General features: G+C 41.2%; 1 protein-coding gene across 2 annotated transcripts in view; it reads left to right on the top strand.

The window, feature by feature from the left end:
- LOC149228315 (BTB/POZ domain-containing protein) overlaps nucleotides 1-17,906 on the top strand; it is a 78,291-nt gene extending 60,385 nt beyond the window's left edge. Inside the window, exons 3-11 of one of the 2 annotated variants that reach the window (XM_089378156.1) lie at nucleotides 12,708-13,251; nucleotides 13,388-13,521; nucleotides 13,734-14,191; nucleotides 14,374-15,585; nucleotides 15,937-16,089; nucleotides 16,269-16,913; nucleotides 17,120-17,347; nucleotides 17,464-17,551; nucleotides 17,726-17,906. In XM_089378156.1, coding sequence (XP_089234282.1) covers nucleotides 12,708-13,251; nucleotides 13,388-13,521; nucleotides 13,734-14,191; nucleotides 14,374-15,585; nucleotides 15,937-16,089; nucleotides 16,269-16,704 — 2,937 coding nt within the window. In that variant the 3' untranslated portion in view covers nucleotides 16,705-16,913; nucleotides 17,120-17,347; nucleotides 17,464-17,551; nucleotides 17,726-17,906. Of the gene's footprint in view, nucleotides 1-12,707; nucleotides 13,252-13,387; nucleotides 13,522-13,733; nucleotides 14,192-14,373; nucleotides 15,586-15,936; nucleotides 16,090-16,268; nucleotides 16,914-17,119; nucleotides 17,348-17,463 lie in introns of both variants that reach the window. The other variant, XM_089378155.1, reaches the window with a different exon arrangement.
- Nucleotides 17,907-18,520: the final 614 nt, after the last annotated feature.

Here is an 18,520-nt window from a genome sequence, read left to right as displayed (position 1 = left end):
TGTGGTTGCTTCCTTTGGCTGGAAGTGATACTGGAAGATTCAACTCTCTTCTGATCTCCCTTAACCAAATCCTTTGCCCACTTGGCTCGAACTCTCCCTGTACTGGGAGTATCTGATTGAGTGGCTGCCTCCACTCGCCCTGGGCTAAGCTCCTCATCATCTTGTTGGTCGACCCAATTGCCAACTAGCTTAGACTCAAACTGAGATACTAGCTGAGGCTCCATCTTGAGAGCTCTATCTTGCTCTTGCTCAACCACCACTTCTCTACTCTGAGCTCTCCCTGCCTTGCTTCTCAAGGTTGTGCTTCTCTCTACCTACAACTTGTAGAGATTCCTCACCCTCACACCTATCTACTTCTTACATCCAAAAGCTAATTGTTGGAGGTATGCCTTACCTCTGTTGAAGATGATATCATATCCGTTGTCCTCAAAGGTAGCTACCGAAACGAGATTCTGCCTCAATCCTGGAACATAGATAACATTTTTGAGATGAAGAGAATTACTTGACTCCATTTGAAAACTAACAGTACCAAATCCTCTAGCTGTATACTGACCATCATCTCCTAGCTCAATCTGAAACTGCATGTCCTTCTCCTTCAGGTGGCTGAAACTCTTCTTGTTCCCAATCATGTGGAAGGATGCTCCTGAATCAATATACCATATACTGCTATCTGTTGAGCTTTCCATGCAAGCAATCAATGAGAAATATTTCTCGAACTAGGCAAAAAATGCATCTACCTCCACTAATGTAGCTACATGATCCTTACTGGACTCCTTTCGCTTAGGACACTTAGTGGCATAGTGTCCAAACTCATGGCAATGGAAGCACTTGATCTTGCTTAGATCCTTCTTCTTGCCCTTCTGACTGGACTCGACCTCTCCTTGGCCCTTCTTGCCCTTGGCCTTGCCTGCCAGGGCAAGGTTCTCCTCGTCCACTGTCATAACTGATCTCCCTTCTATGGTTCCTCTTCGAATTTCTTCCTGTATGCAGCCAGCCCAAAACCTTTTTGAATTTGGAAAGTTCTCTCTCCCACCAACAACATCCTGGAACCCTTTCCAAGACTCATGAAGTCCAAGTAAGGAAAAACTCACAAGGTCATGATCAGATACAATCATGCCCACACCACCTAGTTCATCTCATACCTGAATGAACCTTGACAAATATGTGATGATGGGCTCATCCTTGCTCATCCAGATACTTAGCTTCTCCTTAAGCGGAAGCTTCCTAGTATTGCTAGTACTTTAATATAGTTTTAAGATGGCATCGAACATCTCATATGTTGTCTTCTTCTCATGGATATGAGGTACTATATGATCTTTGACCCCTTCTAGAATAATCCTCCTTGCCTTGATATCATTCTTATTATGTTGGGCCAATTGTTGGGGATCTTGAGGTGGCGCTGTTGACTGCTTGATAAACTCTCCCACTCCATTATCTTCCAACACTATCGTGATCCTCCCTTTCCATGGAACGAAGTTCGATGCTCCCTCTAAACAGTGATCTGCTCTCAACCCTTGGTACGCCATCCTGCTTCCCCAGAGAGCTCTCCAACACCTGCCCACTAACAACCTTGTAATCCTTCACAAGAAGCTGTACTTAGGGCTCAAATAATTTTGCCTCTCCTATCAGTCTTGTAGTCCTTCACAAGGACTGAACTTAGGGCTAAATAGACACCTTCTAGCAACCCTCCAATTTGCTCTTAGCTGCCATCTACTCTGACCCAATCCTAGACTCTCACCAACCTAGCATCAACACCATACTTGAAGGAGATTTAACATACCTTGAGACTTTGACTTCTGTCCCAATATTCTAGACCTGTGCCTGTATAAATGTCTGCAATCTTTGGCCCTGGTTAGGACTGCTGTAGCAGTTGCTAGAGCGCTCCAAACTTGGCCTCAATCTGTTGCAAAGCCTTCGCTCCTCCCTCCTCCATCAAGTCCACTTCTGTGCTGTAATTATGAGGCTACTTGGCCCTTGTTTCCAACCTCTTGTTAGGCCTTACGGCTCACTCAAACTAGGCTATATGACCTCGACCTCCTGCACAAGAATATGTGGCCTGATCTTGAAGAAATTATCCCATGAACCTAGCACAGAATCTGCCCAGAATGTCCTCCTAGACCTTGGGCAGCATCGGCCTTTCTTCTCCTAGACCTGTCACAAGAACAAGACCTCTCCTTAAATTCTGCTAGAGATTCTTAGGCAACGGCTCCCTCAGATCTCCTTCTTTTATGATTTGATGCACTTGTGATGATCTTAAATCTGTTCCAAGGGCTCTGATACCATGTAGAAAATCCACGAAAATTATGATCTGCGTGAATGAACAAATCTGAAATTAACTTGTAACTCAAGACACAGAATTTTCCCTACTTTAATTTGCAGCAGAATAGGAACAGAAATAACAGTCACACAATATAAAATAAATAAAAAAACAAATTTTCTAAGGAACCCAACTGGGAAAACCCTTCGCTTGATTGAGAACTTTTATTGATAGAAATTTAGAGCAGTGGATCTCTTACAACACACAGTCCTATTTCAATAGAGAAAACAACTTATTCTCCCTGCGAGTCCTTAGCTTGAAACACATTGCAAGATTGTTAATCATGCTTCTTCCTTTCCTTGCCTAGCTGAGCTCCTATTTCCTTGTGCTGATTTCTCCTAAACCCTAGTACAATAGAGGCTTCTATTATTTAGGAATTACTTCTAAATTCTAGTGCATTCCTGAAGAAATTCTCCTCTATCAATCTACCCTTCCCACCACAAGCTCCTGCACAAACTTGTGCTCTCTATTGCCTTGTCTCACTAACTTGTGCTCACAAAACGATTGAATAATTTTTTGCCTTGGTCCTCTTTATAAGCTTTTCAAATAGGCTAAATCTGGCAAGTTGTTATTTCTGGAAATCGAACTGGGGATTGATTGAGTTAACTAAGTCTAACTGACTCATGGAACTTGTCTTGCCCAAATTTAAAACTTGAGACTCACTCGCTTGTCTCTTTCCAAAGATAACTCGCACTAGGAGACACCAACTGAACCTCCCACTCCAGCGCATCAGTCGAACTGCTTCATTAAATGTCCTAACTTATAGGAATTCATCCTAAATTTTAGCAACTCGTGCATGCTAAGGAAAATTGCTTCTTGGTCACTTTGACTAAGGCACAAGTCAAAGAAGGACCTTTCTCACTACTATTCTTCAACACAGAGGCACAACAAATTATGGATTATGGTACAGACAGATTGATGGAGTGAGGCTCAAGGGCATCACAAATGTAGATTGGGCAAGGAGCTCCACAAATCAAAAGAGTACTTTAGGGTGCATCTTCAACATTGGGTCAGCAGTGGTTACCTAGTTTAGTAGGAAGCAAAGATTAGTTGCACTCAGTTTAGCAGAGGCCGAGTACATGGCTGCCAGCTTGGCAGCATGTGAGGCTATCTGGATGAAGAAGTTGCTTGTGGGACTTTTCAGACAAGGGATGGAGCCTACTGTGATACATTGTGACAATTAGAGTTGCATCAAGCACTCTGAGAATCCAGTGTGTCATGATCGCTCCAAGCATATCGAGATCAGGTATCATCATCTCAGAGATTGCGTGCATAGAGAGATAGTGAAGCTGCCATACATTCAAACAGAGGAGCAGACTCAGATATCTTGATCAAGGCATTGGCAAGAAACAGTTTCGTCTATTTCAGAGGGAAGTTGGGAATTGTACAAAATCCCTTCCTTGCTAAGAAGGAGTGTTGAAAATTGTAGCGAGTGGAAGGTCTTCTCTAGCTCGTGCCTTAGCCAAAAGGAGCACGAGTTGCCTTTCTTTGACCATGGAGGGAGTTCATGCAGATGGTGAGCTTATTTCCAGTTTGTGGGAACACCTTCATGAGTTCATGCGTAGTGTTGGAGCATCAGTTATGTGGTCCCCTCTTCAGTTTGACTACAAGATCGAGTGGCAGTTCGAGTTTAGAAAGGACAAGTTGGAGACTTTAGTCTTTAATTGAAGGAAGGACAAGTTATAACTCCAATGATGAATGGAGAGAGAACCAGTTCGACTCAGTTAACTAGTCAATCACAACTCAAGTTCTAAATTTGTAACTCGCCTAACTTAGCATGGATCGAATCTATAAAAGAAGGATGAAGGAACAAAGATTGTTCATTGTTGAGTGCACGAGTTTGTGTGAGAGCTCTTTGCTTGTGGGTGTGTAGCCTTGAGGAGCAAGAACGCACTGGCTTATTGAGCAGATTTGCGCTAGGATTTAGGAGCTGTGTCCTAAATAATAGGAGACTAAGTGCGCACAGAAATAGGAGCTATTTGCGCTACAAAATAGGAGATTTTATGCGCAAGAAAATAGGGCTGCTAGTGTGCAAAGGATTAGGAGCAGGGATCATGAGATTTGTAGGGTGAGTCCAAGCTAGTTTAGCGAGAGAGCAATTGTGTTCTCAGTGTGATAGATTGCCTTGTAAGAGATTCAATTGCTCAAGCTCAATCAATAAAACACTACAACAAAGAAGCGGGTTTTCCAAGTTGGGTTTCCCAAGAAATCAAGTGTGTTAATTTGTGTGACTGTGCTATCTCTGTGTTTATATTCAGCTGCTTATCAGTTAAGAAATTATGTACTTTCGTGAAAGTGAATTTAGTTTCAGTTTTCAGTTGCCTAGTTTTCAATAATTCACTAAGTAGTTGCAGAATTTCGTGGAAAATTAACAAATACCACCTACAATGCTAACATTTACCTCATCTATTATTAGTTCACAACCTTGAGGACATTAGCAATGACTTTACTGGTCAACTCCAAATTCATGTAAGACATTGACTACGCACATAATATGTTGAAATTTGGTACCGGAGGACAAGTGGTTCCCTAAGGCTTTGATCTTTGGCCTAGGGAAAAGTGTCCAAAAGAATTTAATTATTCTCCTAAAGTGACTTTATAATTTTTATAAAGTCAAATCTAATTTAAAAGTGACTTTAAGTGATAAAGTTACTAAAGTCTAATTTTAAAGTGACTTTATTAAAGTCAATGTAAAATTAGAAAGGAAAAGTGACTTTGGAAATAAATGACTAAGTGGGTCTTTATTAAAGTGGGGTGAATTAAAAAATAGAAAGTGAGATTTAAATGAGCATTTAATCTCATCCTTAGATCTCAATCTATTTCAGCCATTGGATTTAAGGATCACCCAAAAGTCACTTAGGGTTAGATTAAAGGAGGGAAATGAAGAAAAGGTCATTCATTCTTTCATGAGCAGATTGAGAGAAGGAGAGCAAGAGAGCAAGGGAGATTTCTGGATAGGGAGGAGAAAGAGACAGCAGCTTGGCACACATTCCAAGGCAGCGGTTTAACAAATCCGTACAGCTGAGTTAGCACATAGTGAAAGGCAGATTTTGTCACGATTTTCTAGAAATCCGTATAGCTGTTTGCACAGAAATCGAGGAGAAGTTTGCACATAAATCGAGGAGCAGTTTGCTAGCACATTTTCCAAGGAAATCTGTATAGCGTATTGCTCTTTTTCTGCACGCAAATCGAGGTCTATATAGCATATTTATTGCAGGCTGTACAACAACATTTAAGGCTGAAAGTGGGCACGAAAATCGAGGAGGCCGTACAACATTTATTGCTGTTTTGTTTAGCTGTTTGCGAGTTTTCCCAGTTGGCTGTGAGGCACGGAAAACGAGAGAAGTTGTAAAAATTTGCTTGCTGATTTTTTGCTGAATATTTCTCACTGTAAAAAGCATTTTCCAGAAATAAGAAAGAGCTCTCGAACTGGTTTTCCCCAAGAGTTGTAGGGGGTTTTTCCAGGGTCACCTTGACCAAAAATCACTGTGTTTAAATGTGTTAAATGGCTGTTTGTACCTGCTGATTTTTTATTTCTGCATTTTCCAGCATTCTGTAAAATTTCCAGAATTTGTGTTTTCAGCAAAAATTTATTTTTTTCAGTTGTTGAATGTATGGATATGGGAAAGGGCATTTAACTATATGGGAGAAATAAGGTGAAACTGAAAACCGGGGTGGGAAATGAGAAATTTTTACATGGTATCAGAGCTTGAGTGTTGAAGTGCAGTTTGGGACAGCAAAGAGGAAAATTACAGCTGCTGATTTTTCACTCAAAAAATTCCAGCAAGCTGATTTTTCACAAACATCAGTTTTATCTTTACTACAACAGTGCTATTTTTCAGTTTTAGGACAGCAGGATGTCATTGGGATTGAGGGTGGAGGATAGGTTGGATGGGCATACAAATTACAACATTTGGAAGGAGAGAATGCAGAGTATCTTTGAGGAGGCAGAAGTCTGGGACATCATGGTGCATACCACACAGAACCCTGTTGTTGTGCCTACTGATGCCACTCAGTTGGCTGAGTATAATAAAAAGAACAACAAGGGTAAGAGACTGATTCTAGACAGAGTCAAAGACCATTGCATTCCTCATGTGAGAGGAAAGAGAAATGCCCATGAGATATGGACAGAATTGTCCTATCTCTACCAGAGTACCAATGAGCATTGGTAAATGGTCCTGAAGGAGAAGCTGAAGACTATTAAGATGGGTAATGATAGTGCAGCTGGATATCTCACAAAGATTACTAATGTGAGAGATGAGTTGGCAGCAGTTGGAGAGGACATTCCACCCACTGAGTTGGTGCGGATTGCAGTGAATGGCCTCCCCCGTTCATGGATGAACTTTGCTGATGGGGTTTGTGCATGTGAGACCCTTTCCACATGGGAGAGGTTTTGGGATGATTGCGTTCAGAAAGAGATCATGAAAGGTCAGCTTAGGGCAGCCAAGCTAGTTGAGCAGGATGAGGATGTAGCACTGTCGGCAGGAGGCAAGAAAGGCAAAGGGAAGAAGCAGGCTTCCACAAGCAATGGTAGGGGCAAAGGGAAAGGTAAAGGTAAACAGGGTGACACACAGAAGGACTATTCCAAGGTGAAGTGTTGGAATTGTCAAAAGATCGGACACTATGCAGTTGTGTGTCCGGAGAAGAAGAAGAAGAAGGGGAAGAACCAGAACATGGCAGCTTCAGCAGAGGTTGAGGACTTTGCAGTTCGTTTTGACTGGGAGTTTGGGTTCGCTGCGTATGAGTCTTCTAGTGCAGGATCACCTGCCACACAGGTTCAGAGGGAGCATGCTTTTCCCTCGATTAGCGGAGCATCTTCGGGTATCTGGTATGTGGACAGTGGGGCTTCACGTCACATGACAGGAGTCCGTGAGTACTTCTCAGAGCTTTCAGAGAGTGGCACTGATATAGAGGTAGTACTCGGTGATGATAGAGTTGTTAGAGCAGTCGGGGTGGGGACACTGACATTTCAGAGGGAGTCCAAACCTCCCCTGAAGGTGACAGATGTTCTTTATGTGCCAGGGATGAGGAAGAACCTCATATCCGTATCAGCTTTGGAGGACAGAGGATATGAGGCACTATTCAGGGGAGGATAGGTGTTGATATATCCCAGGGGCACTCCAGCTGATTCAGCTAGAGTGATAGGTGTACGCCATGCAAAGGTGTATAGGTTTGCATTCGAGTCCCTTTTGGCATTGAGCAGTAGTACCGACAGCAGAGCTAGCAGTTCTGAGCTGTGTGAGATTTGGCACCGCATGATGGGGCATATGTATCATGGAGCCTTGAGGACATTGCGGGAGATCACTACAGGTGTGCCAGATTTTAGTACTGATCACTTTGATACTTGTAGAGGATGTGCGATGGGCAAGTTTGCCAAATCCCCTTTTCCCAGCAGTGACAGCAGAGCGACTGGGATACTTGATTTGATTCATTCCGATGTGAGCGGTCGGATGGCTCATGTTTCCTTGAGTGGATATGAGTACTATGTTTAATTCATTGATGATCACTCCAGGAGGACCTGGATTTATTTCTTGAAGACCAAGAGTGAGGTCTTCAAGCGGTTTCAAGTGTTTAGAGCTCTTGTGGAGACACAAACAGGTCGGAAGATCAAGTCCCTGAGGTCGGACAATAGGGGAGAGTACACCCTTGGAGAGTTTGTTGACTATTGTGTGGAGGCAGGCATTAGGAGGGAGTTCACTGTTCCTTACAACCCCCAGCAGAACGGGGTTGCGGAGAGGAAGAACAGATCCATCGTAGGGGTTGCCAAAGCGATGTTACATGATCAGGGGTTGCCATTGTTCTTGTGGGCAGAGGCCTGCAACACAACCGTTTATTTGCCGAACAGGAGTCCGCATTGTGCCTTGGGGCACATGACTCCGGAGGAGGCTTTTTCTGGGAAGAAGCCTGATATTGGTCATCTTCGTATCTTTGGATGCATCGCATACTCCTACATACCCAAGGAGAAGAGGACGAAACTAGAGCCCACCGCAGAGAAGGGTATCTTTGTGGGCTACAGTGAGACCTCAAAGGCCTTTTGAATTTACATTCCTGAACAGAGGAGAATTGTTGTTAGGCGGGATGTGAAGTTCGAGGAGGACATGGCCTTCAGGAGGTCACGGGAGTTAGAGTATTTGGATCAGCCAGACCCTCAGCAGCAGTTGAGTCAGTCGCAGGGATCCAATGGGCAGGGATCAGGAGGATCCAGAGGTACATCTATGAGGATGTCAGGTCCGTCAGTGAGCAGTGGCTCACCGAGCCAGAGGGGTGGTGCTCTGGGCAGCATGCAGAGCAGTTCACTAGGGAGTCCACTGATGGACAGTTCACACCGTACCGCAGCTTCTACAGGTTCAGGTGCAGGTAGGAGGACAGCAGACAGATAGTCAGGAGTTCAGGCTCCTGATGATGATGGGGAGGAGGAGTTTCATTCTCCTATGGGAGAAGTGCACTCAGGGAAGAGGAAGCCCAAGTGGCTTCAGGACACCTTGAGAGATGCCACATCTGTTGCTGAGCTTAAGAGGCCGGTCAGAGAGAGTAGACCACCTGAGAGGTTTTGTAGCTATATGGCAATGGCTACCATCATCCTTGACTCTGAGCCTTCTAGCTATGAGGAGGCAGCTAGCCAACAGGTCTGGAGAGAGGCCATGCAGGAGGAGTATTCTTCTATCATGAAGAATGATGTTTGGAAGGTGGTGCCGAGGCCTGAGGGCAAATCCGTGGTTACTTCCAGATGGCTTTACAAGGTAAAGCATGCTACAGATGGCAGCATTGAGAAATTCAAAGCGAGGTTTGTGGCTAGAGGGTTCTCCCAGGTAGAGGGAGTTGATTATGAGGAGACCTTCGCTCCCGTGGCTCGATATACTTCGATCCGCTCCATTATATCGATAACAGCAGAGATGGGTTGGAAGATCCACCAGATGGATGTGAAGACTGCATTTCTCAATGGCTTCATACAGGAGGAGGTGTACATTGAGCAGCCACAGGGCTTTGAGGTGCATGGGAAGGAGTCCCATGTGTGCAGACTGAAGAAGGCCCTTTATGGCCTGAAGCAAGCTCCCAGAGCTTGGTACTCCAGGATAGATACATACTTGCAGGGGTTGGGTTTCACAAAGAGTGAGGTAGATCTGAACCTTTACTTTATTGTGATAGGTGAGGAGCCTCTCATTCTGGTGTTGTATGTGGATGACTTGGTCATTACAGGTGCAGAGAGACTCATAGAGCACTGCAAGAGAGATCTTGCGGCGGAGTTTGAGATGAAGGACATCGGCTTGATGCATTACTTTTTGGGTTTGGAGGTGTGGCAGGAGGAGGGGCATTTCTTCCTAGGGCAGGGGAAGTATATTGTGGACATCCTTGGCAGATTCCACATGGAGGATTTTAGACCCATGTCGACACCGATGGTCACCAACTGGAAGAAGCTTCGTGCTTCGGATTCCGAGTTGGTGGATCCCACATTGTACAGGCAGCTGATTGGTTCCTTGATGTATTTGGTCAACGCTAGACCAGATATTTGTTTTGCAGTGAACACGGTGAGTCAGTTTATGTGTGAGCCTAGGAAGGTTCACTGGGTGGCTGCAAAACACATTTTGCGGTACTTGCAGGGGACAGTGGATTATGGTCTGGGCTACAGGCAGGGGGATGGAGTGAGATTGGTAGATTATACCGATTCTGATTGGGCAGGTTGTGCTTCTGATAGGAAGAGCACTTCAGGGTGCTGTTTTGGGTTGGGTTCGGCAGTAGTGTCATGGTTCAGCCGGAAGCAGCAGTCAGTAGCATTGAGTTCAGTGGAAGCAGAGTATATGGCAGCCAGTCTAGCTAGTTGTGAGGCCATCTGGCTTCGCAAGATGTTGTTTGGCTTATTTGGTCAGTCGTTGAGACCTTCAGTGATTTACTGTGATAATCAGAGTTGCATTAAACTCACGGAGAATCCAGTATTTCATGACAGGTCAAAGCATATCGGGATCAAATATCATTTCATCAGAGACTATGTTCAGAAGGGCGTTGTGATGCTTGAGTATATTCCCACTGATGAGCAGGTTGCAGATATTCTTACCAAAGCCTTACCACGGGGAAAGCATTACTACTTCAAAGACAAGATGGGTGTGGTGAGGAACACCTTCCTCGGTAAGAGGGAGTGTTGAAATTTGGTACCAGAGGACAAGTGGTTCCCTAAGGCTTTGATCTTTGGCCTAGGGAAAAGTGTCCAAAAGAATTTAATTTTTCTACTAAAATGACTTTATAATTTTTATAAAGTCAAATCTAATTTAAAAGTGACTCTAAGTGATAAAGTTACTAAAGTCTAATTTTAAAGTGACTTTATTAAAGTCAATGTAAAATTAAAAAGGAAAAGTGACTTTGGAAATAAATGACTAAGTGGGTCTTTATTAAAGTGGGGTGAACTAAAAAATAGAAAGTGAGATTTAAATGAGCATTTAATCTCAACCCTAAATCTCAATCTATTTCAGCCATTGGATTTAGGGATCACCCAAAAGTCACTTAGGATTAGATTAAAGGAGGAAAAGGAGGAAAAGGTCATTCATTCTTTCATGAGCAGATTGAGAGAAGGAGAGCAAGAGAGCAAGGGAGATTTCTGGACAGGGAGGAGAAGGAGACAGCAGCTTGGCACACATTCCAAGGCAGCAGTTTAGCAAATCCGTACAGCTGAGTTAGCACATAGTGAAAGGCAGATTTTGGCACGATTTTCTAGAAATCCGTACAGCTGTTTGCACAGAAATCGAGGAGCAATTTGCTGGCACATTTTCCAAGGAAATCCGTACAGCGTATTGCTGTTTTTTTGCATGCAAATCGAGGTCCGTATAGTGCATTTATTGCAGGCCATACAACAGCATTTAAGGCTGAAAGTGGGCACGAAAATCGAGGAGGCCGTACAACATTTATTGCTGTTCTGTTTTGCTGTTTGCGAGTTTTCCCAGTTGGCTGTGAGGCACAGAAAACGAGATAAGTTGTAAAAATTTGCTTGCTGATTTTTTGCTGAATATTTCTCACTGTAAAAAGCATTTTCCAGAAATAAGAAAGAGCTCTCGAACTGGTTTTCCCCAAGAGTTGTAGGGGGTTTTTCCAGGGTCACCTTGACCAAAAGTCACTGTGTTTAAATGTGTTGAATGGCTGTTTGTACCTGCTGATTTTTTATTTCTGCATTTTCTAGCATTCTGTAAAATTTCCAGAATTTGTGTTTTCAGCAAAAATTTATTTTTTCAGTTGTTGAACGTATGGATATGGGAAAGGGCATTTAACTATATGGGTGAAATAAGGTGAAACTGAAAACTGGGGTGGGAAATGAGAAATTTTTACATAATAATGTTGGCACTGTGGGTGCAACCTGAGCTAACTAGTGCTAGTTTTTGAACTCTGTGATTATTAATGTTGGCAGTGTGGATGCAACAATTCTCTTTGCCAACCTGAGCTAACTAGTGCTAGTTTTTGAACTCTGTGATTATAACTATCTGACACAAAAGTACAAGGATAGATGTGTTCAGTAACAGTCTCCTATGGTTCTTTGTGATCCCTAGAGGTATGAGGGCCTTTGTTTACTTCTTTGTGATATATAACTTAGCAATCTTATCTTTTTGACTCTATGATTGACATTCTGGCATCAAAAGAAACCATTTAGTGCATTTATGTTCACCACATTTTGTTTGAATGCTTTTGGAGCGACATTGTGTCCTGTTTGAGGCCTTGGAAGACGATTTTTGAATGTATTTACTTGTGAAAAAAAGCACAAGCAAAGCATTCAAGTGCAGGATGTTCTTGCTGAATTTGTAAAGGGGCATTGTAAATCCTGCTAACTTAAGTTGTATTCAGCAGCAAAAAGAGATTGTTTTCTCAATTCAAAATATTATACCCATCACCTTATGACAAACAAAGAGCACAATGTAGGCAGTGTCAGCATGTGTGCATGTTTGATTGTCTGTGTATATGTGCATGTGTGTGACAACCAACCCTCTTTCCTACAGGCAAAGCCCAAGTACCCTTCCTTCATAGCTTCTCTAATAATTCATGTTTTCCTATTATCTTTTCCAGTTGGGAAACTTGACATGAGAATGTTGTAATTGTTAAAGATAATTGCGTACTTGGAATAACCTCTGTATCCATCATTTTGTAGCTGCTGTTTTTGACTTGCTAACCTATTTGAAGGCAATGTAACTCATGCATGAAATGTTCCATACTTGGAATAACCTCTGTATCCATCATTTTGTAGCTGCTGTTTTTGACTTGCTAACCTATTTGAAGGCAATGTAACACATGCATGAAATGTTCCAATGATATGTTGCTACTGTTCTAAAACTAACACTAAAATATTGCTAGAGGAGATTTCATTATTGTAAGTGCATGTTATTTACAAAAGCCAGGTGCTGAATTTCATTGGCAACAGGCATCATTGAATGAAACCATGATTGCTTTAAAAGGACTTCTTCAATCAGAAAGCGAACAAATATGTAGCATGTCAGCAGAGGTTGCTGTAAAGTTAACTGGTCTTCTTGGGGGGTCACTGCTAAAATTTGGTGGGGAAGAACTTGTGATTCCCTTAGCACAAATGCTATCTTGTTATAAATCAACTACTGCAATGTCAAGTGCAACTGCCCTGAATCGCATCCTTGAGAAAGTAAAGCCCAGGAGTGTATTGAATGGCCAGAGTGGATCAGTATCATCTGGTGATACTGTTTGGAAGGCTCTTGAGGAAACAGATGCAGTAGATAGTTTAGTAAAAGAATTACAGAAGTACGAGAGCAGTGAAGCCAAATCAGCAGAATATTATGTCGAGTTTGCAAGTCTTCTGAACACAATACTCTGGTGGTGGCCTAAATCAAGGTACATAGTTGGAAATAACAGAAAGTTAAGATTAGGGCTACTTGCCCATTGTAGAAGCCACAATGCTTCAGTAGCTTCTACTGCTCTACGGGCCTCTTCTGCTTTGGGTAAGTGTATTTCTTTATGATTATATAGATTTTCTATCATTCTCATTGATTACTTGAAAAAACCTAAAGATTCATGCTCTAATGCCAAATTGAAACTTTTGTTTGTTTTTTATGCTTTGGCTCTCTCAAATTTCAGCTCTATGTGGTGAGGTGGCTCTGAAACAGATTGAAGATAAAGACATGCTATGGTCTACTATTAGACAATGTCTAGATGATTCAAGGCCCCGTATTGTTAGAGTGGAAGCTTTTCGATTTCTTCAATCTTTGGCAGTATGTTAATGTTCTAGCATACACATTTCCTTTTTGGTATTTTGGATTATGTTATGATTGATGTCGGTTTTGTTCTCTTGTGCATCTCTAACTCAGATATACTAAAAGAGAAAATTGGTGTTGATTCATGAGGAAATATTTGGACTGCAAATTTGACATTTGAAAAACTTTTATATTGTCCACTGATGTCCACTGATTTATCTGATATGCAGAGATCAGTGTCTGGGTGCAACGCAATGGCTGGGTCACACCTAAGGCATTTTGTGGAAGGAATAATCCAAGCATTGGTTGAATGGAGATCATTCCCTCATGAAAAATGGCCACCTGACTTAGAGATGCTTGTTATTGAGGCTTGTCGCACTGCTAATACATTGCTTCGATGGTCTGGTGTTCATCATTCTTACTTTTGGAAGATGGGCATCGAAAAAGTCCTTTCTGATTTGCTTTTGTCCGATAACTCTGATGGGCAGCAATGGTCAAAGTGTGGGGATGTATACCAGGGCCAGCAGGTGGATACTGTGATCAGGAACTTTCATATAAATAAGCATCCTATTATACGGCCCCATCTTTGGGATATTTTAGGTTGGCTTGCGATACATTGTGAAGTGAATCTTGATTCAACTATATCTGTGAAGAAAGAATCACTCTTAAGACTTATCTCATTTGCCTGGTATTTTGCTTTTGCTTCTTTTTTCTTTTCCATATTTGTTTGGGGTTCTTTTTCCATATCTATGTTGGGTTGTTTAGTCACTTAGTGTTCAAAAGTAAATTAGCTGTTAGTTAAAACTAAGACCTCATGATATAGGAAGTTATAATCACTGGGTGCTGACACATACATTGAAAATTTGACAGTAAAATGTCAGTAAGAACCGTTCATAAGCGTGGTCAACTTCACGTCCAGCAGGAAATCGGGAATCAATCTACACAGGAAGTCCCTGATATATCTGAGAGAGAACCTATTTGCAGGGCTGTCCTGTTTCTTGTTTATTCGCCTTTCAAATATCTTTCTTCACAAACACAGCTTTCTCTAGCTCAAGCTCTGGAGCCATTTGGGCATGAGTGGCTGCAATCTTTATTGCAGACTATAGCTCTAGGAGCTTGTAATAATGGAAATTCTGTATCTGATGATCTTCTGATGGTAGTAAGCTTGATGTCTTTGGCAAGTTTTTCAAGCTTGGAAATGTATAGTTGGACTTTACATAAATACAATGGGCTGGAAATTTTGTCCCACGCTATTAGATTCTACTCTGATAGTGAAGTCAGTGTTTCAAGATCAAATGTATCAAGTCATGTTGTCAGCACAACACACGAGAGAATCTGCTGTTGGAATGACATACAAGATTGGGAAGGCAATAATTTAATATTGTTTCTTGCCCTTTGGGCCTTTGCAAAATTGGTTCCAAATTCAGTCTTTGCTCAGAATGTCAAACAACATATCTACGTTCAAGGTTCTACTGGGAAGGTTGACTGTAAAGAAACAGAAACTGGAGTATCAATCAGGCAATTTCAGAAACTGGTTGCTGACAATAGCCTTGCTCCTGGTGTACGATGGTATGCAGCATATAGCATGGCCTGCTTCGGTATATATGGTTTTCCAAACAAATTTGGAGGAAGAATGAAGAAAGCATTTGATAATGATGAGATGTCTGACCTCTTGTTAATCTTGTCGGATGGGAGTTCATTGTTTGCGCACTTGGTTATTTTAGCAGCTAGATGCCCATCATTATTGCCTTCTAGCTATCTTATTTCCAAGCAGAACATAGGATCTTTGGGTGATGGTATGCTAGATCAAGAGACAACTGAAAAGGTACAAAAAAAGGTCTATAGAGAGGTGCGTTTATCTTCCAAGTTGCATTATCCTGCCTTGCGAAATATCTTAGAGTTTGTTTATACTGGAACCGTGAAAATAGATGAGGAGAATGTGGCAGATGTTAGGTTACTGGCAAAGCGTTGCAGTTTGGAACCTTTACTTTCCCTCCTTTACAAAAGAACACCTAGTTGGGGATTGCAGGTCTTGGAGTGCAACCTTGCTTCTGCCCTTGATGTCAATGGCCATCCTTACTCGTAAGTTACGATGTTTGTTGTTGAATACCTCTCTTTTCCTCTTCTAATTCTTGCATTTAAAATAGCAAAAAGCTGAAAAGTAATATGCAGTAAGATGGGAGAAGGTGGAAGTTACTTGCAACAGGATAAATTTCTCACATTGTCCTTTTCCCTATAATTTCTCATTATTTTAGACTTGTTAGCATGATTCTAAGATTCTTTCTAATGTTTATGCCCTGTTCATATTTGTTTAGTGACATGCAAATGGAAGTCTTTAATTGACTTGTAATTTCCATGTTTATCTCACCGGTCATTTAATAAGCCATCACTAATATGTCATTGCATTTTAATGATTGTCCCTGACTATGACAGAGATGTAATCTTACAAGCACAAGAGGAAAAACATTCAAGCAAAGTTTGCTCGTTATGTAGTTTACGTACAGAACATGTGCATGCCCATAGGATTGTCTTATCTTCAAACTGTGATTATCTCCAAGCACTTTTTCGATCAGGAATGCGTGACAGGTAGGCAGAATTCTTTCATGATTCTGGATCTTGTTATATTCTCATCCATGGAAGAGATTGATTGAATTATTCCACGCATTTCCATTTTATTCAGTGAATAATAAGCTACCATGCTGACGACGTTTTGGTATTGATTGCAATTGGCCGAAGATGCTAATAGTTTTTGACTTGTCTGACAGTTCTTCTCAGGTGGTTCAGGTTCCGGTTGGCTGGGAGGCATTGAAAAAGCTAGTGTATTTTTTATATACTGGAGAAATAAGCAGCTGCAAGACAGGCTGTTTATGGAATAATAAAGATGCAGAGCAACAGTTAGAGGACTTACAGGCTTACATAGAATTATCTTGGCTAGCTGAACAGTGGTTTTTGGAAGATATTCCAGATGTCTGCTTATCTGTTGTGTGCAAGCAACTAAAAATGAATTTTAACTTATGTCCCAAGATAATTCAGAAAGCCGCAGACTATTCTCAGTGGGTCATTGTTGAAGAAGCTGCACAGTGTATGGCTCCAGCTTATTCTAGGATGCGTGACAAAGGTGAGCTTGAAGAACTGGATGATAAGTTGGTGGATATTGTCAGGGTTGCACATGTGCGGCTGTCTCAGGATCATAAAGCTTAGGAATAAAGTGAGCTTGAAGAACTGGATGATAAGTTGGTGGATATTGTCAAGGTTGCACATCTGCGGCTGTCTCAGGATCATAAAGCTTAGGAATAAAGGTTCGTCCATATGACTGAAGCTTTCGCAGCATGTGCTCATCTTTATAGAAGCTCTTGCTGGCAGAGAAGCATAGGCCTTGCGATGCTTAAAGGTTTCTACAATTCTGATTGGTGAGTTGCTTTTTTGAGGGAGATTTCTTGACAGACTGCTTATTCATCTTCTCCTAGGGAAATTTGATATAAATTTCATATCATCTGCAGTTGAATTTCTCGAGGCAACCTTTAAGGATATTTTACGTACAACCTAAAAATGCACACTTCTTTCTGTATTTTCAATTCCTCAAACATGGATGTGTCTTTGGATTGCTGTGATGCAGAAAATGTTAAAGAGGTAGATATCGAAAGAAGTGGCTTTGTGTTTCCAATAAAATTGGATTCTGTCTAATGAGGATAACGTAGGGGTCCTTTAAAATGCATAAGCCTCTTTGGAGTGCCATAGTGCAGAGAAATGAAATGAAGTAAACCTGCGGAAGATGTGGCCTCTTGTTTCATACTACATCGCACAAAAAAAAGACTATTTTTTAGGCAATCCTCTTCAATAAGGAGTATGTTTTCCTAAATGCATTGTACTTCTATTGCTTCAAAAATTTTGCGAGTTACTTGTTAGTGTTTGGTGCTGAACTCAACAGCCTTTGACTTTATTAATGTTGTCTATTTTCAGATTTGAAACCAAGTAGATTGTGGATAATCAGTGACTGCTGGATATTTGGAGATCTTCGGGTATATTTGACGTGAAGGTTGAACAGACGGTATTTTATTCTTCCATCTGTGCAGTCAACCGGTTGTGTTGCCATTAGGCTTTAATTTCATGATGAAATATAAAAATTAACGTTTTCTATGATGGATAAAATTAGCAGTACGATAGCGATATTTTTTGTCCGTGCTTAAATGAAGCTGAATTGGCCTTGTGCTTCATTTCCAAGGGCCATTTATCACTATACATGATAGCATTCGAGATAGCGAAGCAGCTGGAATATATTTTGAAGTGCTGCAGTCGGCAGATTTTGTTGAGGTCATCGCAACTTGTAGCAAATATCTTCTTGTATGCCCTGAGGTTAAACGTGCAGGATGGTTTTGTTGAATTGATTTCTTAATCTTCGGTGACGTGCTGTATTTTATCTCTTCTTACATTCTGGCAGCTTTACAACCAGCTTAGTCCTTAGTCTGTCTATTTGCTATTATTGTCAAGACCAAGCTTCAACCTCTTTCTACCAGCATTGAGGAATTGGTAAAATAACAGGGAATTGGAATATCCACTTCAGTAAAAAGACAAAGATTAGAAGATTATCATCTTGATTGTCACTATTACACCAAATACAAATACAACTATTTCATAAATCTAAGACTCAACAAACAACTCAATACAACTATTTCATAAATGTAAGACTCAACAAACAACTTGAAACTAAGATCTTTTAATGACCATATGTCAATAATAATAACAAAGATTTACTTTAAAAAAATGTCATATATCGTGTGAGTAAAATGTACCTTTCATTAGTTGCAACTTGAAAATAAATAAAAAATATTAGACTCTATGCATAGTTGATTGCAGGGGACGTGCTCTATAATTTAGTATGGGGAAGAACTAATGTATTTGACAATAAAAAGTGAATAATTATGTACATATTTACATGAAAAAAATAATTAAACAAAAAATAAATAATTACATATACAAATGACAACACTTAAAAAACAAGCCTAACATAGATCCTTTT

The sequence above is a fragment of the Pinus tabuliformis genome, chromosome J (assembly GCF_031772625.1).
Source record: "Pinus tabuliformis cultivar Carrire ecotype Pingquan chromosome J, CPIR1, whole genome shotgun sequence".
Classification (NCBI taxonomy): Eukaryota; Viridiplantae; Streptophyta; class Pinopsida; order Pinales; family Pinaceae; genus Pinus; species Pinus tabuliformis.
This window is presented reverse-complemented; position numbering and strand designations above follow the sequence as displayed.